The 24423-nt window shown below is 42.2% G+C and overlaps 1 protein-coding gene across 1 annotated transcript in view; it reads right to left on the reverse strand.

The window, feature by feature from the left end:
- tmx3b (thioredoxin related transmembrane protein 3b) overlaps nt 1–20765 on the reverse strand; it is a 66180-nt gene extending 45415 nt beyond the window's left edge. The window contains exons 1-9 of the mRNA XM_046356035.1: nt 20680–20765; nt 20328–20379; nt 16905–16944; nt 13965–14088; nt 11286–11331; nt 7228–7308; nt 6008–6107; nt 5251–5328; nt 4732–4798 (exon numbers count right to left, since the gene is read on the reverse strand). Of these exons, the coding sequence (XP_046211991.1) occupies nt 4732–4798; nt 5251–5328; nt 6008–6107; nt 7228–7308; nt 11286–11331; nt 13965–14088; nt 16905–16944; nt 20328–20379; nt 20680–20731 (640 nt within the window). The 5' untranslated portion in view covers nt 20732–20765. The remainder of the gene's footprint in view (nt 1–4731; nt 4799–5250; nt 5329–6007; nt 6108–7227; nt 7309–11285; nt 11332–13964; nt 14089–16904; nt 16945–20327; nt 20380–20679) is intronic.
- Nucleotides 20766–24423: the final 3658 nt, after the last annotated feature.

A 24423-nucleotide genomic window follows, 5' to 3' on the forward strand; every position in this document is an offset into this window, starting at 1 on the left:
ATTAATGAAAACCTACTCCTGTACCTTGGATCCTATTCCAAAAGCCCTGCTCCAGCCATGTATCCCTGCACTGATAACCCATATTGTTAACCACTCCCTCCAAACTGGCAGTGTCCCACCTGCATTTAAGACCACTGTCATCAGCGGTCTTCTGAAGAAGCCCACCTTAGATAGACCCAGAAGTGCTAACCAATAACAGGCCAATACCCAACCTACCCTTTCTCTCCAAGGTGTTGGAAAAAGTGGTGTCTGTACAGCGCCAGGACCATCTCATTCAGAATATCCTGTTTGAGAAGTTCCAGTCAGGTTTCCAGCCAACACTACAGTACTGAAACAGCCCTACTCAGGGTCAACAACAACCTGCTGATGGCAGCTGATGCAGGCACTCCGCGTCTCCTGATCCTCCTGGACTTGAGAGCAGCGTTTGACGCTGTCGACCACCCCATCCTCCTGGAATTCCTCCGGGACACCATCGGAATATCTGGACCACCAGCTCTGAACTAGTTCCACCCAGACAGGATTGAGTATGTGTCCAAGTCCCGGACCCACCACACCAACTGTGCGGTGTCCCACAAGGATCAGTTCATGGACCAATCCCCCTCGGTCGTTTCATTACCCTGCATGGAATCTCATTCCACTGCTATGCTGATGACACCCAGCTGCAGTGGTGGAAAAAGTACCCAATTCTCATACTTGCATAAAAGTAAAGATAAGTCACCCAGTAAAATACTACTTGAGTAAAAGTCTTTCATTTTAAATATACTTAAGTATCAAAAGTAAATGTAATTGCTAAAATATACTTAAGTATCAAAAGTAAAAGTATAAATAATTTCAAATTCCTTATATTAAGCAAACCAGATGGAAAGATTTTCGTGTTTTTTTTTTTTACGGATAGCCACGGTCACACTCCAACACTCAAGACATAATTTACAACAAAGAATTTGTGTTTAGTGAGTTCGCCAGATTAGAGGACGTAGGGATGAACTGGGATGTTCTCTTGATAAGTGCGTGAATGGGGCCATTTTCATGTCCTGCTAAGCATTAAAAATGAAACAAGTACTTTTGGGTGTCAGGGAAAATGTATGAAGTAAAAAGTACATTATTTTCTTTAGGAATGTAGAGGAGTAAAAGTAAAAGTTGTCAAAAAAGAGTAAAGTACAGATTTTTTTTTTCCAGATGTAAGTAGCACGTTCAATTATTTTTTACTTAAAGTTATTTACACCACTGCTCAGCTGTCAGTAAAAACTGCCCCAAGTCCCTATGATGCATGTGCCGCCTGAACACCTGCTTTGAGATAAAGGGATGGATGAAGCAACTGAACAGCAACCCCTACCAGGTAACTCGCCAATAACACACCTCCAAACTGTGTGTAAAGCTTGATTCCTCACTGACCTTTGACAACCACATCAAACAACTGTGTAAAGCCTAATTCCATCACCTCAAGAACATTGCCAAACTCCATCCCACCCACACTCAGTCTGATGCAGAGAAGCTCAACCATGCCTTTATCTCCTCAAGGCTGGACTATTGCAACGCACTCATTGGGATCCCTGGCGGGAGGCTCCAGAAGCTCCAAAACATCCAGAACTACACTGCCAGGATCCTGATGAGAGTGCAGAAACACCATCACATCACCCCCATACTGGCATCTCTGTACTGGCTCCCAGTCTAATTTCAGATTGAAATCAAAACCCTCCTGCTGACTGTCCTATGTATTTATGGCCTCCTTATCTTAAACTGCTCTCCCCCATTAACCCCACACTCGGGTCAAGTGATAGCCTGCCAAGCCCCCAGGACCAAGCTCTGCTCCTTGGGGGACCTTTCTCTTTAGGAAGGCTTGGTCGATAGCTGTGCTCCTTGGTGTCATTGTAGCGTCAGCTGTGTTCTTTGTGTCAGTTGCCATGTCTCGTGTCAATTTTTTCCCATTTTTATTTTATGCACAGATTATTCTGTAAAATGAAAATAATTATTAGTACTTGTATTCTGTGGGAGCGTTCATGCTCCAAAATGGACTGCTAGGTTGTTTGTTCTGTGCAGCAAGCCGATCAGAGCTTTGTGACATTACGTCAAATAGTGTTTACACAAAGTGGGGCTGCCGTATTTGGACAACACTAAAACTGAGGTGTGGGAATACTGAAGGGGTGTTCTGTTGTTGACCATTTCAAATTCTGGCAATGAGTGTGCAAACAGGAATTAACACAAAACACTATACATGTACAAATAGACACTGGAATTATCACAAAAGCAAGCCAATATACGTGTCCAAGCTAAACCCCACAGCTATTCATAACACAACTAGAATATACAGTAAATGGTGACGTACTAGTCTCATATAAGACCATGGTGCTTGCCTACGGAGCTGTGAGGGGAACGGCACCTCAGTACCTCCAGGCTCTGATCAGGCCCTACACCCAAATAAGGGCACTGCGTTCATCCACCTCTGGCCTGCTCGCCTCCCTACCACTGAGGAAGTACAGTTCCCGCTCAGCCCAGTTAAAACTGTTCGCTGCTCTGGCTCCCCAATGGTGGAACAAACTCCCTCACGACGCCAGGACAGCGGAGTCAATCACCACCTTCCGGAGACACCTGAAACCCCACCTCTTTAAGGAATACTTAGGATAGGATAAAGTAATCCTTCTCACCCCCCCCCCCCTTAAAATATTTAGATGCACTATTGTAAAGTGGCTGTTCCACTGGATGTCATAAGGTGAATGCACCAATTTGTAAGTCGCTCTGGATAAGAGCGTCTGCAAAATGACTTAAATGTAAATGTATATTTGAATGAGCTGATTGCATGTAAATGTCCCTATGTTCAATGCAAATTCTGACCGTCTGGCGATGATAGTAACTTGCATATGTGGTGGAGGGGAGATATTGTGTGTATGTCCCAAAATGTACCCTATTCCCTATATAGTGCACTAGTTTTGACCAGGACCCTATGCACTACATAGATAATAGGGTGCCATTTGGGAAGTAGCCCAACACATGCAGTAAAAATGTGTCATAGAGCACCAGAGAGAATGTGAACATAATTTCAGTGGCTGCTCTGCTACATTAGAGGAACTCGCCTATTAGGCAGAGCACAGCCCAGAGCAGAGCACCAATGGCAGGACTCCCAAACCAGGGACCATGCTGAGGAGGATTCAGGTAAAATATGCATCACACCGACTAAATACAAGGTATTATTGGAAGACTTTTAGGTCATTATACCGACTAGAGCATTTCTCTTAGAAGCACTATGAGATGTGTTTACCAATCAAAATGAGATTTTACCATTCCAATTTTACTGTTGGATTATGTGCTACTGTTGATCTTGAAGTAACAGCCTTCTAAATCCTTTTCATTGTGCAGAGCCTGTGGTCTTGCAGTAACACTCTCAGTATCAGAGTAACGGTTCCCCACCGGAGACCGGGATACAATTCTACTGTTCTCCCACTTGCCTGTCTACCCCCTCTGTTTACAAATGTCTAAAGATGAAGTGTAGAATGTAAAATATATATATTTTTTAAACTTAAGTAATAAAAATATGTTATCTATCCCAGAACCACTTATGTTTTCCAGTGGAGTGAGATAACCAAGCTGCATGTTCAGAAAAAAGCTAATCATCTGTCATATCTTGTTGCTCCGGCTCTGATTTCCCTAGCTTATCTCCGGCAGTAACCATGGCGATGCAAGCCATACAGAACATCCTCGTTATCAGGGTCCTAGAGGACTCGCTGGAGTGTGGTATTTTCGTGGTGACCGTCCGCTGTGGAGACCGCCTCCTGCTGGACTTCTGGTGCCGGAAGCCCCCATTTTGGAACAGCCAGGTGGAACAGACAGACATCCAATGCCAGGCTGGACCAGAGCCAAACCAGGGGATGGATTTTGTTCTGCGGGCCCTTCACAGAGCGCCTAACCTCCCCAACATACACTACTGGGGCCCCTTTGTTGTCGGCCTGTGCCTGGACGCACTGCCCTTCCGTTTTCGCCTCCCTCCCGAAACGCTCGGTGGCGGTATAGAGGAAGTGATGCAAGAATGTGGCGAGCTGGTGCTCATACGCTGAGGGGGCTCTGAACTGTATTGGTGGCTATAGCATATAATTCTTTCCGACTTTACTGCGCAGCTCTGACTCAGACATGGCCGAGTCAGTCAGTCAGTCCCAGATGGAAGCCCAGCCCACCCTGGTTCCTCTGGACTGCACTGTGGTCTCCCACCATCCCACGCCCAATCAGTTATATCCACCATCCACCCATCCATCCCTCCCCCTTCCCTGTTCCTTTGCCTGCTCTGTGTCTGCCCAGAGAAAGCCACCACCACGACATCACTGGCCTGACCACAGAGGCGATAGTGGGAAGAGCCGAACCGCTTTATAATGGAGGAGTCACCACTTCAAAAGGCAGTGTGGTGAAGCCGGATGAAAGATGAAAGAACAGACACTCTGGTTTAAGACTGGAGAAACAAAGCCTGAGCAAACAAGGCTAGTAGAGGGGGAGGAGAGGGGGAGGAGAGGGGGGAACAAAGGAGAAAATGGCACCCTTGCCTTGCCCAAATTAGACTGACCTCCTTTCTAGGGAGAAGATGGTCCTCAAAGGCCGATATCACACATAGTTACTCCAAGAGAACATTTTATGACAAGCCATAGGCAGTTAAAACAGAAAATTAGAAAACAATTCGGAAAGCACAAACAAAATATTACTCAAGCGTATCACCCACCACTCCAGCCCTGTAGCCCCGACCAGATTACTTACCATCATAGGTAAAGTAGGCCCCGTCCTTGAAGACTACGACCGATGGAAGCTCTGGCAAAGTCACTGACTGGATGGTGAAAACACATAAAAACACATCATTCAAAGCGAATTCCATAAATCATCCCGTACTTTCTTAATTTATGGGCACCTGAACCATACGAGACAGCAGTCCTATTGGCGGTAAGCCATCCTAGCAAACTGTGGACCTCATGCCAAATAAACCTGCAAAAGCAGCATGCTCGCAGGCTTCACTGTCCCTATGGCATTTACCATATCATACTGCATGGAGAATGTCACAGCAGCACTCCTGGACTTTCACTTGTGGGTGCTGCCTTGTGTTCGTCTAGCTAGCTATACGACTAAAACAATGATCAAAATCACAAGAAATCCCTCATTAGAAAAGTGATGAGAATGAAACTTTCAAATGCGCCGTTGATAAGTTGTCCTCTCTGAAATGTTATGTGGGGAAACAACCTAGCTGAAGAGCCAGGGGACATGCCACATTCTCAAGGCCGTTACCTCTGGTAAGACGTCTTCAGACGCAGAGAAGAAGTATGTATACACAATCAGCTCCGCAGCCATGTCGATATACTTCTCCTGCAAACGAGAAAACACAAGTTGCAAGCTTCTTCTTCCCTGAGAATTGCCCTCTGTGTTAACTTGGTTTGGGACATTTATCAAGGTCATCTAGCACGTTGTATAAATGGGCCTTTCCTCACTCTGAGAGCGCTTGGCAGCAGCGGTGTGGGAAGAAGCTTTATGGTCCAATCAATAAATTCTAGCTAAATGCCATGACAGCTTTCAGTGGCATTGATTGGATGTTAAGATAACATTTCAGACCCACAGAGAAGTGATAAACATGTGGGGGGGAATGCATATCGAATTACTCAGAAAGCACAGTTAAATCAGGATGGTAGCTAACCAATACGCCAATGTAGTATGGATCGTCTTACTATATAATGTGTACTATGTGAGAGCTCCAACCAAGAATTCCAATTTCTTTTTACACCTCTGAATGGCAAACAATCTACTTGAACTGACTGGAATAAATGTATCGTTAACAAATTCCCATGATCACACTGGGAGAATATGAATCCTACTATGATTTCATGCACCGAATTACTTAACATAAATGTTAGTTGATTTGGGTATTTTTCTGAAGGTATTGGGTCAAAACAACTTCACACATATTATATTGCTACATATTGTTAACACTCTCACCCCACACTTGGAGGTTATGCTCTGTCTGGACCAGAGAAAGCTCCAGAGCACCTACCTTGAGAGGAGACTCCCCGCCGAAGTATACAAAGAGCACGTCATGTCTCTTCATCATATGGTCAAACATCTGCTTGCTTGGAAGCGCTCGGACTGCCGGCCTGAAGAGGACAGAAGACATGCACACAAACAGAAACACTATAGTTTGGATTATAAGATAATGTGTTTGCCATTAGTTAAAATTGCCTGAAGTTGAGAAAAACTTTTACAAACAAAGTGAAACAGAGAGGAACTAACCTGAACATTTCATATTAGAACACTCGTTTATTTATTGCTACGGACTGCCTACTGAACACGGCCATGTTTCATTTTCTAGTTGAACTCTAGTTTAATGTGTATGGTTGTGGTGCCATCTAGTGAACATCGCAGAAGCATGCAGTCAGAGGTGAAAACACAGTCAGGTCTTTGACCCACCATTCCGACTGATCAGTCATCATGGGTCTAGTTTGGATTTTCCCGAGAGAGAGGAATCCCCTCAGGCTAAGCTGTTGACTGGCATTTGAAGAGACTTTAAAGGGCTAGGGTGGAAATTCACTGCATTATTTTTAACATAAAAAAAAAAAATTGCACCCCCTTTTTCTCCCCATCCAATTGTTAGTATCTATCTTGTCTCATCGCTACAACTCCCGTACGGGATCCGGGAGAGACAAAGGTTGAAAGCCATGTGTCCTCCGAAACACAACCCAACCAAGCCGCACTGCTTCTTAACACAGCGCGCATCCAACCCGGAAGCCAGCCGCACCAATGTGTCGGAGGAAACACTGTGCACTGCACCCGGCCCGCCACAGGAGTCGATAGTGCACGATGAGACAAGAATATCCCTACCCGGCCAAACCCGGACGACGCTAGGCCAATTGCGCGTCGCCCCATGGACCTCCCGGTCGTGCCGGCTGCAACAGAGCCTGGGCGCGAACCCAGAGTCTCTGGTGGCACAGCTAGCACTGCGATGCAGTGCCCTAGACCACTGCGCCCTGGAAATTCACTGCATTCTAAGGGGGAGACATTTGTTGTATAGAGTTCCCATACAGCGTAATGTCCTATGTGTAGCCCATACAAGCATAATGTCCTGTTTAGAAGACCACAGTATTCAGGGCATGTATAGTCATTTTTGTCTGATCATATCTATTCATATAGACTTACATAAGGGATTATGTACTCATTTATATCATCCATAAGAGATGTTGAAGCAACAGCGCATATGGTAAGAGTCCTAAGACTTACCCTGCTACCCTGTTGGCGAATTCTACGATGTCATCCTTTGTCCTTGGCCCCTTGTAATTATAGGCAAGATCACCCTTTAGCCTGAGAAAGGAGGAGAGTGAGTGTGGCGGTGAGAAAGAGATTGAATAACACCAAGAAAAAGACTGTGAATTTCCTTCTTTATTCCAGTCCTTTTGTGAGGAGAAATGGACAGAATGGTACATTTGCATGAGAGAAAAACAAGATAAAAGCCTTTCATTTGGCCCTTTAATTGTTATGCTCGGTATCTAGTGCTTGTATGTGTGCATTCTGACAACCCACTCTGGGGTTGTTCTTTGTAGTGCTGTGAAAAGGCATGATAACAATGCCAAAGCTAAGAGATTACACTTCTCCAGCAAGTGTGAGTCAAATCCAAAATGACTCAAACCAAAATGTGATTCCAATCCAGAGGCAGGTCCATGGGTCAAAGTGATCCCTTTACCCAGAGGTCAGGGCTGTATGTATCAAGCGTCTCAGAGTAGGAGTGCTGATTTCGGATCAGGTTTGCCTTTTAGATCACAACTAATTACATTACATGGGAAGGGGTATACCTGATCCAAGATCAGCACTGGTTTTGGATAAGCGTCATCCAATTTCCAATAGCAGTACAGGAGAGAAAACAAGGGCCCTCTTCTCTTTCATTATAGAGTTACATCAACCACAACACTACCAGGATCAGACCCCCAAAAGACCTGACAAATACATCCAGGAGTGTTTGCTAGGGACACGCCAGTACACAAGGCGATTTGGATCTATTCTAATGAACTCCGGGAGAGATGGAGTCTCAGGTCTGTATCTATATTTCCCTCCGGGGGGAAGCTACCTAGTGTAGTCCCCTGAGAATATTTCATCACTCGCTTGGTTTAATGTGATGATTGCCCCCACTGTGATCATCTAACAGAGTTATCATGTTTGCTCAAACAGAACCTAAGTGTCCTACAGAAGCCTCAAGTAAATTAATAAAATATTATACTGTGTTGTTGTTTGAAGAGGCTACAGCTTCTACTTCCTCAGGGATTTACAGCGTCTTGCCAAAGTGTTCAGACCCCTTGGATGTCTTCACATTTTGTGTTAAAGTGGGATTCAAATGTATTTCATTGTCAACAATCTAAAAAATAAAATAAAAAAAACACTGTGTAAATAAAATGGTATCACTAAAATATGCTCTTTGCGCAAATATTCAGCTCCCTGAGTCAATATGTTAGAAACATCTTTGGCATTGATTACAGCTGTCTTCTTGGGAAGGTCTTCAAATTGTGCAATATTTGCCCATCCTTTTTTTCTTCAAGCTCTAGAAATTTTCAAGTCTTGGCGTTATATTTTCAAGCAGGTTTAAGTCAAAACTGTAACTTGGCCACTCAAGAACATTCACAGTCTTCCTGGTAAGCAACTTTGGGATTTAGGTTATTGTCCTGCTAAAAGGTGAATTCCTCTACCAGCCTCTGGTGTAAGCAGACTGAAGCCGGTTTTCCTCTAGGATTTTGCCTGTGCTTAGCTCAATCCAGTTTCTTTCTTATCCTAAAAAAAATCTATTTAGGTCATTGTGGAGTCTCTACAATGTTATGGTAACACTTTACTTGACACCCAGCATCATAACACATTATGACACGGCAAGACATTTCATAAAAGCTGACATAACTTGTCATCATACTGTCATGACACATATTTAGACCTGTCGTGACTTCTATTGTGTTATTTTATGGCTGGTTACGACACCTACATAAGAGTGTTAAAACCCACAAAACCTACCCCACAAAGCATAACATTCCAGATTACACCATAGCCTACGTGTCAACAGTATATTTGTTACACAAAAGTGCCCATATTTGAAATTGAGCATATTAAACTATTGTAATTTCACACACAATTGTCACACATGCACCTATTCCAATCATCTGTTGCTGACGACTGGGATGAATGAAGGAGCAGAATTTACAGGAGCAGGGGAAAAAAAGACACCCTCTTTTTGACTAATGACTGATATAAGGGCATGCATGTGATAGGCCTATCTGGTTTATATTATTATGATGCTTCTTGACAGTGTCATAAAGTGTATTTTCTACAAGTTATTAAAAATATGATGAACAAAACCTGACAATAAATAATACATTACAACAAAAAATGATTTGAATAAATGTGGGTTGACACATGTAGGTGTCATAACCAGCCATAAAATAACACAATATATGTCACAACCTGTGTAAATATATGGGTCATGACGGTTATAATATTATTAAATTATTATGACCGTGTTATGACACTGGGTGTGAAGTTAAGAGTCACCAATGTTATTGAGCCATCCCCAGTTGTTTTCTCCAATCAATCACAGCCATTGAACACTGTAGCTGTTTTAAAATCACCAATGGCCTCATGGTGACATTCCTGAGCAGCTTCATTCCTGTCCTGCAGCTCAGTTCAGAGGGATAACTGTACCTTTCATGTGTCTTGGTGGTTTAATACATAGTCCACAGCATACTTAACTTGACCATGCTTAAAAAAAGACATTCCATGTCTGATTTGTTATTGTTATCCATCTACCAATCACTGCCCTTCTTTATGAGTCTTTCAAAAAGCTCCCTGGTCTTTGTAGTTCAAGCTGTGCATGAAATGCAATACTTGACTGAGGGACAAAAGTTGTGTCCTTCACAATCAAAAATATTATAACTTAACCTGTTGTGTTTATATTTTGGTTCTATATACAGTGCATTCAGAATGTATTCAGACCCCTTCCTTTTTTTCACATTTTGTTACATTACAGCCTTATTCTAAAACGGATTAAATAAAATATTTTCCTCAATCTAAACACAATACCCCATAATAACAAAGTGAAGGTCCCCAACAACACAGGGAACTCCATCATTCTTAAATGGAAGAAGTTTTTAACCACCAAGACTCTTCCTAGAGAGCTGGCCGCCCGGCCAAACTGAGCAATCGGGGGACAAGGGCCTTGGTCGGGGTGGAAATGGGAGAACCTCCCAGAAGGACAACCATCTCTCCATCAATCAGGCCTTTTTGGTAGAGTGGCCAGGTGGTAGCCACTCTTCAGTAAAAGGCATATGACAGCCCACTTGGAGTTTGAAAAAAGGCACCCAAAGGATTCTCTGGTCTGATGAAACCAAGATTGAACTCTTTGGCCTGAATGCCCAGCGTCACGTCTGGAAGAAACCTGGCCCCATCCCTACGGTGAAGCATGGTGGTGGCAGCATCATACTATGGGGATATTTTTCAGTGGCAGGGACTGGGAGACTAGTCAGGATTGAGGGAAAGATGAACTGAGCAAAGTACAGAGAGATCCTTGAGATCCCTGCTCCAGAGCACTCAGGACCTCAGACTGGGGCGAATGTTCACCTTCCAACAGGACAACCACCCTAAGCACACAGCAAAGACAACACAGGAACGTCCTTGAGTGGCCCAGCCAGAGCCCGGACTTGAACCCGATCGAACATCTCTGGAGAGACCTGAAAATAGCTGTGCAGTGACGCTCCCCATCCAACCTAACAGAGCTGGAGAGGATCTGCAGGGAAGAATGGGAAAAACTCCCCAAATACAGGTGTGCCAAGCTTGTAGTGTCACACCCAAGAAGACTCGAGGCTGTAAAAAAAAATCTAAAAACCTGTTTTTGCTGTCATTATGGGGTGTGTAGATTGATGGAAAAATCAAACAATTGAATCCATTTTAGAATAAGGCTGTAACGTAACAAAATGTGGAAAAAGTCAAAAGGTCTGAATACCTTCCAAATGCACTGTACACACACATATCTTAATGATACAATACCTCATTAGGCCATGTAATGCCCTCAGGGTAGGCGGCAACAACACCTTAAATCCCCCATTGGCTAGCCCCAGGGGCATATGGGAAGCTTTATTCCATAGGTCTCATCATCAGGCCTAATGCTGACAAGTCAAATCACAATGGACAACTTAGTTCAGTAAAGACATGATCATTGTGAAAGAAAATATTGGGTAAAGCATTTCTCGTTATGTAAACTTCTAACAAACCGCAATGATCAGTGTATATCGTCTTTATGTGCTCATACTTACAATTTGATTGTGGGGTATCCTCGTACTCCAAATTCTGAGGACATGCCTGAATGGAAAGTGAGAATTTTTTTTTTTTTAACTCATAATCCGCAGTTAATTGTCTTGGACTACATTTTAAGGACCAGCTCTGTCCTCAGAATGCACTTTCCCTAATACCTGAAAGCTGTCGTCAACTGTTGATGAGGTTTTAGTTGCCTCTTAGTTAGCCTAATCTTGGACTGCGAGTAAAAGTCAGCGACAGACAGTCATGTAATCTGTCCGTGGAATTTTAATCTGGTTTATGCGTGATTAGCCAGAGTGAGAGGCTAGGGGTCAACAACATGAGAAAAAGAGATCCCAAGTAATGAAGTCAGACTTAGGTCTTGGCAATAGGAATAGTGCATCTTTAACAGCCAGGTGAAACCGATAACAGAATGGCAGTTGAGGCACAGTAAGACATAGGGGAAATTGTTAACTTCTCTTGTGCATCCCAAATTGCACCCTATAGAGTGGACTACTTTTGCTCAGAGCCCTAATGGCCCTAGCAGTGCATTATACATGGAATAGGGTGCCATTTTGTATGCTCAATTAGATGGAAGATATTTACACTACAAGGCCAAAAGTATGTGGATAACTGCTCGAACATCTCATTCCAAAATCATGGGCATTAATATGGAGCGGGTCCCTCCTTTGCTGCTATAACAGCCTCCGCTCTTCTGGGAAGACTTTCTACTTGATGCTGGAACATTGCTGTAGGGAGCATTAATGAGGTCGGGCACTGATGTTGGGCGATTAGGCCTGGCTCGCAGTCAGTGTTCCAATTCATCCCAAAGATGTTCAATGGCGTTGAGGTCAGGGCTCTGTGCAAGCCAGTCAAGTTCTTCCAAACCAATCTCGACAAACCATTTCTATATGGACCTCGCTTCGTGCACAGAGGCATTGTCAGGCTGAAACAGGAAAGGGCCTTCCCCAAACTGTTGACACAAAGTTGGAAGCACAGAATCATCTAGAATGTCATTGTATGTTATAACATTAAGACTTTCCTTCACTGGAACTAAGGGGCCTAGCCCAAACCATGAAAAACAGCCCCAGACCATTATTCCTCCTCCACCAGGGTGTACAGTTGGCATTATGCATTCGGGCAGGTAGCGTTCTCCTGGCATCCGCCAAACCCAGATTAGTCTGTTTGACAGCCGTGATCACAGACGGTGAAGCGTGATTCATTACTCCAGAGAACGCGTTTCCACTACTCAAATCAAAGATTGTCACGTGCTTACTTACAAGCCCTAACAGTGACATTTTTAAGTAAAAAAATAGGTATTAGGTATACAACAGACAAGTAGTAAAAAAGGTTTTTAAATGACAGTGAAAATAACAGTAGCGAGGCTATACACAGGTGGTACCGGTACAGAGTCAATGTGCGGGGGCGCCAGTTAGTCGGGCTAATATGTACATGTAGGTATATTTAAAGTGACTATGCATAGATGATAAACAGAGAATAGCAGCAGCGTAAAAGAGGGGGTACAGTCCAATGGCGGCGATCATTACACCACTCCAGCCGACGCTTGGCATTGTGTATGTTGATCTTAGGCTTGTGTACGGCTGCTCAGCCATGGAAGCCCATTTCATGAAGCTCCCGACGAACAGTTCCTGTGCTGACGTTGCTTCCAGAGACAGTTTTGAACTCAGTAGTGAGTGTTGCAACCAAGGACAGATGTGCTAAATGGCATATATTATTATATTATTATTCTTACGCGCTATAGCATACGATGGTCCTGTTCTGTGAGCTTGTGTGGCCTACCACTTCGCGGCTGAACCGTTGTTGCTCCGAGATGTTTCCACTTCACAATAACAGCACTTACAGTTGACTGGGGCAGCTCTAGCGGACTTGTTGGACAGGTGGCATCCTATGACGGTCCCACGTTGAAAGTCACTGAGCTCTTCAGTACGGCCCATTCTACTGCCAATGTTAGCGTATGGAGATAGCATGGCATTGCATGTGTGCTCGATCTTATACACCAGTCAGCAACGGGTTTGGCTGAAATAGCAGAATCCACTCATTTGAAGGGGTGTCCACATACTTTTGACCATGTGTATTTGATATACAAAAAATATCATAATCATAATTGCTCAGACAAGAAACCCAAGTATTGGCATCAGCTGATATTGCACAAATTAGATTCATCACGGCCTATTCAGTCAAACAGGTTCTGCACACACATTCTCTGATGGCTGCCACACGCAAGCTATGCGCTGGGGTTCTGGTGACATGCTATTGCTGTAATGTGTTACTCGTCATGCATGTCAGTTTTCTGCTTTCCCACCCCACACCAGCGTCCACCTGTTTGAGCGCCGCTTTTGTTTTGCTCACTGCATGTATTATCTTAACATAATGCACTCTGGCAGTGAGCTACCCCGAAGGAGCAGAGCCCAATGCCAAGACTAACGTATGCATGTACTGTAATCTTTTTCTAATAAATGTTTAAACGAATACGTGGCGTTTCCTGTCTGAACTATAGATAGCTGTGGTGTCAACCCGATAGACTGCATGTTAAACCATATATGCGTACTGTTATTTTGGTCTAAAACTTAAAGCTGTTCAAATGTACTTACATTGACAAAATAATGTCGGTAGTCAAGACTACAGGCAATCAAGAATATGTAGAGAAGCCATTGACATGGTCACTGCAACAGACTCACCAGAATATGCAGTGCCGTCCATCTTGCCCACTCGCACAGGCGATCCAGAGCTTTTCAACTCGGCGCCGACGTCATACCAAACGGGCTCCAGTTTTTTACAGTAGCCACACCATGGTGCATAAAACTGCAAAAGGCCCAACACAACACTGTCAGCCACTGTAAAAATTATTAAATAGGCCTAGCTATAAAACTATGAACACAAATACACACACTGTTCAGAAATAACACGCATGGCGACAACACACGCAGGGACATCAACTGGGTATGGCAGTCGTCATATCCAAGCTCAACCACAACAATTTAAAATAGGCTACTAAAATCATTCCAAATCCAATTAAAAGACAAATGCAGTTTAGCGTTATTAGCGGGCTGACTTTAGGACCACGAGGACACCCTCGGAGCGGGCAGATGAACAGCGAGACTTTTCTCTCAAAACAGTGCGGAGGTGGAAGATGGTTGTAGACACCTAGGACGCTAGATAGGCTAAACTGCAGTTTGACTTGACATGAAACTAAACTAGTTTTTAATCCCGATGCTGAGCTAGTGATTGACATGTGTTTGAGGTGAATGAAGCTACAGCATCCAAGGTGATAAATAGAGTCCCTCCAAGATTTCGCAGGGATTTTTTGTGATATTTGCGGGCAAAAATGCTTAATTTTACTTTGTCAATTCTGACATTTTGCATGGCAATAGGCAATGATTTTGTCCAATTTGTCGCAGAAATACGCTGACAAAGGAAAAAGTTTGCTGATGTGTGGCTTGATTGAACCATATGTGGTAAATGTGCGGAGATTGGTTGAAATTGTGCGCCCTCTTTTGGCACTGCTGTGATGGGTCAGTTCTACAATGATTTGACTGTTTTAGCCAGACATATTGCAGTGATTGGACACATTTACATAATATGCAGGTAACTTTTGATTTTGCAAAATTAATTGATTGGAAAATCCTGGAGGGACTGATATAGTCAATTTTGCTGTTGGCAATTCCACAGTAACAATGTGATGCAGACTCACTTTGAACAAATCAAAATCCTACAGTGTATGCAGAAGTCTACTTTTAACAATTCCCACTGACATGTTTACTAAAACACATGTACCTGAGGAACAGTGCAGATACAAAGTTTAACAGACGAAAATCTCCCTCAGATTTGTGTGACCACGTAAATATCTACTCCGAATTAAAAATCAAACATGTCTGCAGAAAGAATACGGTATCAGCTAAGATGACACCTTGAGTTTGAAAAATATATATTTTGGTTATTGAACTAGACACTCGGTCACATAACAGAACAATGGTAACATAATGACATCATGGGATCTGTACTATACAGTCATCGTCTTTAAGGTGATGTATCCTGAAAAGGTACACAAAGCTAGAAATAAATGATAGCACTCATTTGCATATTAATCTACACACTGGCTATTATTCTAATGAGCTCTGCTCCCAAACAAGATCAAATTTGTTTGGTCCAGACCAAATCTGTACCAATCATAAACTTCTATGTTCCACAAGTTGACACCACAGTAATGTTCAGTACAATACAGTTCTGTACAGTAGAGCATAGTAGAGTACAGTAAAAAAAAAGGTAGAGTATAGTTCAGTACAGTATATTGCATTATACTTCACTCTTCACATGTGTTCTCTACAGTACCTGTGGTTTGTGACTACTATGATTTCCCAATTCAATTGCAGTCATTTCGTTAGAGTTTTTGGTCACTGGTACCAATTTGGTAACAGAGTGACGCAATTTTAATTATTTAATGATTCATAAACAAAATAGTTATCAGTAAAAACCCTAAATAATTTGTAGGTCTACCTTTACTTGTTACTTCTTTCATAATCCTCCCTCCTCATGAGGGAGAGAAATTAGAAAATATTTTAAAGATATGTGGGGTTGTGGTAACAGAAACAGAAACATGAGGTAATATTTCTTAAACTCACAGAAGGCAAATTATTTCTGCAAAAGTAAATATACATGTTGATATTAGTTGGCAGGGGCCTTTAATTCAACATTGTGTTTTGATGCATTTCTAATACCTTTTAAGACTTTTTCTAGATGGTTTTTCAAAGACTTTTTTTCATCTGTGTGATCAGAAATCAAAGCCTATGTTTATTCCAAATTTGTGGGATGGAAAAATGGTTGAAAAACATATCTATGCCTTAATTCCCCCAAAATATAGACTTAGCTTTCATTTGACACCACATTATATAAGCTCCTGTAAACTTAACATGTTGGTGCTCATGGGACCTGTTCCCCAAATAACATTTAAGAGGGTTTTTTAACTGTGTAGAAATGCTTAAAGAGCTTCAACCCCACCCTGTCACTTTGCTATACCCTGGGTTTACTTGAAATGACAACCCTGAACACACCACCAGCCAAAAAAGTTGAATTACAACATTTCAATAAAAATCTCCCATCTTTGTGGCAATGCTGTATTTGGTATTGGGATTGGCATTTCCACCTAAGCATTTTTTTTGCCTGATAGTCAATGCACAGCCCTGTTCTGTGTACCAGTCTACAAGACTGTGTTTACGGCTGTGTCTGTGCCTGCCTATAGTGATCCACGTCAGTGTATATAGTACGACTGCTGTCACTCCAATCATTTCTCCTCAAGCGGTCAGACTGGTCTGGACAGGGAGTGCCAGCTTTGGGTGCCAGCTGGATTTGCTCAGGCCTCAGACATGAACCCTGGGCTCTGGCATAAACCCCCTCAGAGCCCCCAGGCCAGGCCCACCGCCCGCCATGCATGACTTCTCCATTGACTAAAACACACACAGTAGACACACCTCCCCCCTTCCCTCCCCCACTGCCACTTCCGCAAGGGATGAGCTGGACACTGGTGTCGGGACGAGGGTATAAAGCAGTGCTGAATGGGCTCATTCAGCCTCGTCACGTCAGTATGATTGCAGTGTGTGCGATGCAAAGCAAACAAGACTCACGTCCACCAGCCAGACATCATCTACTCTGGTGTCTTTAAACCTGAGGAAGAAAAAAATTATAATCAGAATTCATAACATTTTGGCTTTATATTTTAACCAGTACCAAAGCTATTAAAAGTGACTTATTCGAACCATGAAACTTCGCAATACCCGGTATGAAACATTGAAAATCACGCCACGCCGGAAACTCGGGACCTCTGAGTTAAAATAAGCAAAAATGATTTGCGTTTAGTTTCCTATTGGTTGATTCTGATATTTCCCTAGTGGGAAACGTATCTTTCTCCGAGTAAGCAAGTCAGACATTTGAATTTCCAATATGATGTGAACGAGGCATTATAGACAAGTAAAATGAACAAGACATACTGCAACAAGGATGTAATGAGCAGGCCCTTAACATGCAGGGGTTGAATTGGAAATTATTTTCCCACCGCAGTTACTGGCTTTCCGTGGCTTTACACTACTACTCAATTCCTAATTTTATGATTGGATCCCCCAGCCGCCAAATATGCTTTGGGCTTGTAAGAACTGAGCAAATGCTCCGCTCTTTCACTCTCTCCTCTTAACAAACCCTTAATTTTGTGAGCTGACTTGAAACAAATAAAGACAGTCACATTTAACATGGTAAAATCATAAGCGCAAATAAGAATTATACAGAAAAATAAAACATTTTACGTTTAAGTTTCTATTGCAAAGTAACAAGATTTTTCTCAAAATGAGTGATAATTGGTAACGGTTGTATTGGGCTCAATTTTGTGAGTTTAAACAACTTTGGTAGTATTATAAACTTGAAACAACTTGTTTCTAGTAGGCTACAGAATTAGAGAAGAGCTGTTTCTCTGAACCTCTGGAAGTAGGCAAGCCTGTTTCTCTCCCCAGTCAGAGGCAGCATGCCTGTCTCACATACTATGGCCAGCAGCAGCAACCTAGAAAACCATTTTGAAGGCCAAAATTCAGGGAGGAAAGCAGTCAACATGTTTATGCAACCAAATAGCCACCCTATGAGTACTTCCAGAAACAACTTTATATTTTTAATAAGGATATATATGACATTGCACAGCAGTAAGCTGGTTGATTTGTCATTTTCTCTTCTTGATTTCAATATGGAAGGGAAACCAGTTACTGGTGTTTGTATGTACGGTTTCTTGAAGACTAACAAGTATTCTTATCCTATAATTTTGTGGAGAGGTTAAGGGGCATATGATGTTCCCCCATGAGCAAACAGGGCCATGACAGAAAACGTTTAGGAAGCACTGATCTAGTCAATGATTAGCACAAAAACAGATGGGCAACCCCATGCTTCAGTCTATTTATTTATTTATAGCCACTAAAATGCATCAGTTTGGCTACAGGTCTTGTTGAGTGTTGAGTGTTGTTAGGCTCAATTTTGGATTGTAAAATTATATTTTAATGGTGTCATATTACTTTAATTAATTTTGGAGTAGAAAAGTCACCAGGGCTGCATTCAATACAGAAATAAAAGGCAACGTTGTTCTGAACAACTAGTTTAAAAAACGGGCAGGGGTTGTGGGTTCAAAATTCACCGCTGGCCTTCAAATATGTCACTCACTGTTTCAAGCCACACCCTGCCACACCTACCAAACACCATCCGTTAAACAATGTAGCAAACGTTCAATCGAACTGAACGCAACCCAGAACTGACTCTCTCACAGTCCTTCTACCAAAAAAATTGCCAAGCATGGTTACTTTCTGAACTTATTTGATTTTTTTCACCTTTATTTAAATAGGCCATAGTGGCAAAATAATTACAATATAGCAATTAAACACTGGCGTGATAGATATGCAGAAGATGAGTGTGAAAGTAGAGATACTGGGGTGCAAAGGAGAAAAATAAATAACAGTATGGGGATGAGATAGTTGGACGGGCTATTTACATATGGGCTATGTACCGGTACAATGATCTGTGAGCTGCTCTGACAGCTGGTGCTTAAAGCTAGTGAGGGAGATATGAGTGTCCAGCTTCAGTGATTTTTGCAGTTTGTTCCAGTCATTGGCAGCAGAGAACTGGAAGGAAAGGTGGCCAAAGGAGGAATTGGCTTTGTGGGTGACCAGTAAAATATACCTGTTGTGGCACATGCTACGGGTGGGTGCTGCTATGGTGACCAGTGAGATGAGATAAGGCAGGGCTTTACCTAGCAAAGACTTATAGATGACCTGGAGCCAGTGGGTTTGGTGACAAATATGAAGCGAGGGTCATCCAACGAGAGAATACTGGTCACAGTGGTGGGTAGTATACGGGGCTTTGGTGACAAAACAGATGGCACTGTGATAGACTGCATCCAATTTGCTGTGTAGAGTGTTGGAGGCTATTTTGTAAATGACATCGCCGAAGTCAAGGATCGGTAGGATAGTCCGTTTTACAAGGGTATGTTTGGCAGCATGAATGAAGGATGCTTTGTTGCCAAATAAATTTCATTTTGGGTTGGAGATGCTTAATGTGAGTCTGGAAGGTCAGTTTACAGTCTAACCAGACACCTAGGTATTTGTAGTTGTCCACAAATTCTAAGTCAGAACCGTCCAGAGTAGTGATGCTGGACAGGAGGGCAGGTGTGGGCAGCGATCGGTTGAAGAGCATGCATTTAGTTTTACTTGCATTTAAGAGCAGTTGGAGGCAATGGAAGGAGAGTTGTATGGCATTTGAGCTCATCTGGAGGTTAGTTAACACAGTGCCCAAAGAAGGGCCAGAAGTATACAGAATGGTGTCGTCTGCATAGAGGTGGATCAGAGAATCACCAGCAGCAAGAGTGATATCATTGATGTATACAGAGAAAAGAGTCGACTGCCAGAGGTCCAGACAACAGGCTCTCCGATTTGACACACTGAACTCTGTTTGAGAAGTAGTTGGTGAACAGGCGAGGCAGTCATTTGAGGAACCAAGGCTTTTGAGTCTACCGATAAGAATGTGGTGATTGAGAGTCAAAAGCCTGGGCCAGGTCGATGAATACAGCTACAAAGTATTTTCTCTTATCGATGGCGGTTTTGATATCGTTTAGGACCTTGAGCGTGGCTGAGGTGCACCCATCTCGGAAACCAGATTGCATAATAAAGTTAGACCATCAGTTGTGGTTGGGATATATTGACCAAATTATCAGAAGTTTGGGATGTATCCCCCCCCAACATAACAACACAAAAGGTATGCCCTTGGTGATGGGTACACTGAGTCAAACTTAGAAGTCTACCATTTTGTTTACAAACAATATTAACATACGTTTCTGTGTACAGGGGGGGTGACTGGTTTGAGATTGGAATAGTTTAAGTTATTTTACCATAGAATATTTATTCATTCGGACTATTACATTAACCAAAATGGTCGTCAGGTGACAACATTCGCATACATACTAGGGATTGACGTTAAACAAAAGACAGGAAGATTCCACAAGCGAAATACATTAGAGCATCACTTACGTGTCATCGAGTTCTTCGACAATTGCCAGCACCGTTGAACATAGAAAAAGCCCTACAATATAAAAGCAAAATGAACAGATAATGTGAAAATCATCACTTTAACAATTAAGCAACACAGTTACACGAATGCTTCTGCAATTTGAGATATGCTGCTAACGTTACCTACGGCTTGCAACCTCATGATGCATCAGCTAGAATAGCTCGCGCCCTTAGCTAGCTTCGTTACTGTTACTGTCCGTGCATTTTGCACCACAATTCCACCCAAGCAAAAATAAATCGGACAAGTTGTCAAGGTAATGCAACGAATAACGAATTTATTAACAAAACAGAAACGGTTAGAAAGTGTAAGTACCTGCACAAACCAAGGTGGCTTTCACTTTTGCCATTGCTCCGAAAGGAAACATCAAGCAGGAAATAAATACAAGCAGTATTTTCCGTCTGTCTGAGCATGCGCTGTGATTACGCTGCATTAAATCGGAAGCATCACAAGGTTGCAGGCATCAGAAATGCATAAATAATATTAATATAATAATAATAACTTAAAGCCCATGTAGTCTTTCAGTATTAATCATAATTACATTTACAGACAATCTCTTTCTTTGGCATATTTATTTTTTCCTGCTGTTAAATTAACTGTAGCCTACAATTGATTCCGTTTAACCAATAATAAATAATCATTTATTGCATTTGTAAAGTGCTTTTCCTCATAAAGAATAATAAGTGTATAGAAAAAAATGGACACAACTCGACACTGCAACTGACACAAAGAATACAGCTGACGCTATGGGGCGAGGACACCAAGGAGCACAGCTATCAACACAAAGCCTTCCTAAAGAGAAAGGTCTTCAGACCCATTTTAAAGGAGACCAGAGTTTCCTTCAGGTGGTCTGGGAGGGCATTCCAGAGGCTGGAGCAGGCCAATGCCTTATGGGGCCGATTCCGACCTGAGTTAAACCATGTAAATTGAATGTAATTCCCTTCTTATGCACCTTTCTCTCTGTGCCTATTCTGACCTTCAGTTTAAGCATGAGAATGGAATTCTGTTCTCCAGCTATTCGTTGGGGGTGGAGATCGAAGAAATTAAGTTGTGGTAGAGGTGTCTACAGACACACCTTATTCTGACCTTGAATTCACTCATAAATCCATCACCATGAACCTGCCGGTTCCAAATGGAAAAAGCATCTACTTCATTATTTTTAGTAGAAATAACAGCATTCTCCATGCACTGTAATTTATAAACTCGTAAGAGCTATTGACAGTGGAAACCCGTCATTCAGGGCCTGTTTTGAGCCCCACATAAAAATGAAAATAAAGTTATTTAAAAAAAAAATCTCTCTCTCTATATATATATATATATATATATATATATATATCATTTTTTTCATATTTTTTTTAGGGGGGGGCATGCCTGTTTTGCATGTTATTTTGGCATTAATGTATGTCACATATCAGTTTGCAAACAATGTAAAACATATACAGTTGAAGTCAGAAGTTTACATACACTTAAGTTGGAGTCTGTCACGCCCTGACCTTAGAGAGCCGTTTTATTTCTCTATTTGGTTAGGTCAGGGTGTGATGTGGGGTGGGCATTCTATTTTTTTGTTTTTTTAGGTATCTTTTGGCCCGATATGGTTCTCAATCAGCAACAGCTGTCTATCATCGTCTCTGATTGGGGATCATACTTAGGTAGCCCTTTTTCCCCTCCTTTCGGTGTGGGTAGTTGTCTTTGTTAGGGGCACTATAGTCTTTGTAAGCTTCACGGTCATTTATTTTTTTATTTCTTGTTTTGTTAGTGACATTTTACAATAATAAAAATAAAATGTACACTCACCACGCTGCACTTTGGTCCACTACTTTCAACAGCCGTGACAGAGTCATTAACTTGTTTTTCAACCACTCCACAAATGTTTTGTTTACAAACTATATTATTGGCAAGTCGGTTAAGACATCTACTTTGTGCATGACACAAGTAATTTTTCCAACAATTGTTTACAGACAGATTATTTCACTTATAACTCATTGTATCACAATTTCAGTGGGTCAGAAGTTTACATACACTGAGTTGACTGTGCCTTTAAACAGCTTGGAAAATCCCAGAAAATTATGGCATGGCTTCAGAAGTTTCTGATAAGCTAATTGACATCATTTGAGTCAATTGGAGGTAACCTGAAACCTGAAAGGCCGTTCAGCATGGAAGAAGCCACGGCTCCAAAACCTCCATAAAAAAGCCAGACTACGGTTTGAAACTGCACATGGGGACAAAGATCATACTTTTTGGAGAAATGCCCTCTGGTCTGATGAAACAAAAATAGAACTGTTTGGCCACAATGACCATCGTTATGTTTGGAGGAAAAAGGGGGAAGCTTGCAAGCTGAAGAACACCATCCCAACTGTGAAGCATGGGGGTGGCAGTATCATGTTGTGGTGGTGCTTTGCTGCACGAGGGACTGGTGCACTTCACAAAATACATGGCATCATGAGGAAGGACAATTACGTGGATATATTGAAGCAACATCTCAAGACATCAGTCAGGAAGTTAAAGCTTGGTCGCAAATGGGTCTTCCAAATGGACATTGACCCCAATCATACTTACAAAGTTGTGGCAAAATGGCTTAAATTGTCCGTGTAGACCAATTTGGGTTTCCAATCTCTCCAAAAGAATGTGGTGATCGACGATATTAAAAACAGCACTAAGGTCTAGGACCACGAGGACAGATACAGAGCCTCGGTCTGATGCCATTAAAAGGTCATTTACCACCTTCACAAGTGCAGTCGCAGTGCTATGATGGAGTCTAAAACCAGACTGAAGCGTTTCATATACATTGTTTGTCTTCAGGAAGGCTTTATTACTGCCACTTTTAGTGAGTTTGGTACAAATCTGGTGGATAGGGAGCCGTTTATTAAGTTCAACATAGGGGGGCCAAGCACAGGAAGCAGATCTTTCAGTAGTTTAGTTGGAATAGGGTCCAGTATGAAGCTTGAAGGTTTAGAGGCCATGATTGATTTTCATCAATGTGTCGAGATATAGTATTAAAAAACTTGAGCGTCTCCGTTGATCCTGGGTCCTGGAAGTGTTGTGCAGACTCAGGACAACTGAGCTTTGGAGAAATACGCAGCTTTAAAGAGGAGTCCATAATTTGCTTTCTAATGATCATGATCTTTTCATGAATTTCGCTGTCAACGAAGCATGATTTGTGCTGCGCTCAAAACAACTGCTAACTTGGAACTGCGAAAACTTGACTTCAGTGAGTTCAAGACAACTGGGAAGTCAGGAATAAACAAGCTCAGACTGGCAAAATATGTTTTGAATGGTCATCCACCTCGGGAATTGTAAATCCAGCCTCTTTCTAGAGCTACCACCTGAAGATCAATGACACCATCATGATTTGACCTTGTTTTTTTCTGAGTTCCCAGTTGTTTTGAAAGCGCCATAAATCCAGAGAATGCCAGACTTTGATGACAAAATTTGCCCACGAAGGACTGCCGCGTCACCTTCCTGTTCAAGTGAGCACAGCACAACAAGGTGAGTCCAAAAAATGTATTGTTTGCTGCTGCATAAATTATGTAATATGCCAGGGAGATATGTATACTGTAGCTAAGAAAGTAATGATATGTGTACATTATGTTGTGTAGTAAGATGTTAGTAGCCCATGTGCCTCACCCTAATAATTCAGTCTATTTACCCTTCTTAATTTTGCCTACTGTCCTGAATTGGTGGTGCACATGTAGCCTATAATCTGTTTTAGAGATATGTAATCATCGTAAAATCATTGTAAGAGCTTTCAATCTGCTTATAACCCCCTTGATTTATCCTATGGTTCTGACTTGGTGTACAGGGAGAACACTGTAAGAATGGCCATTGTTCTGAATTATGTCACTGTACATTTCAAAAGTGTTAAACAAATAGTTATGACTACGTCCGTCCTAGCTCGCTCATTAATATCTTAATCGAAATGACGGATTGCCTCTTATGCGCTTGTCGTCCCCTTATGCCATAATTTGTACATGTCAATTCTCATTAGAAACCACATTTGTTTCAGCAAGTCAGCCCTATCAGCTGTTTTTTTAAAGGCAGTAAATGAGGCTGAATTAACTG

Source organism: Oncorhynchus gorbuscha, linkage group LG07 (genome assembly GCF_021184085.1).
Source record: "Oncorhynchus gorbuscha isolate QuinsamMale2020 ecotype Even-year linkage group LG07, OgorEven_v1.0, whole genome shotgun sequence".
Lineage (NCBI taxonomy): Eukaryota > Metazoa > Chordata > Actinopteri > Salmoniformes > Salmonidae > Oncorhynchus > Oncorhynchus gorbuscha.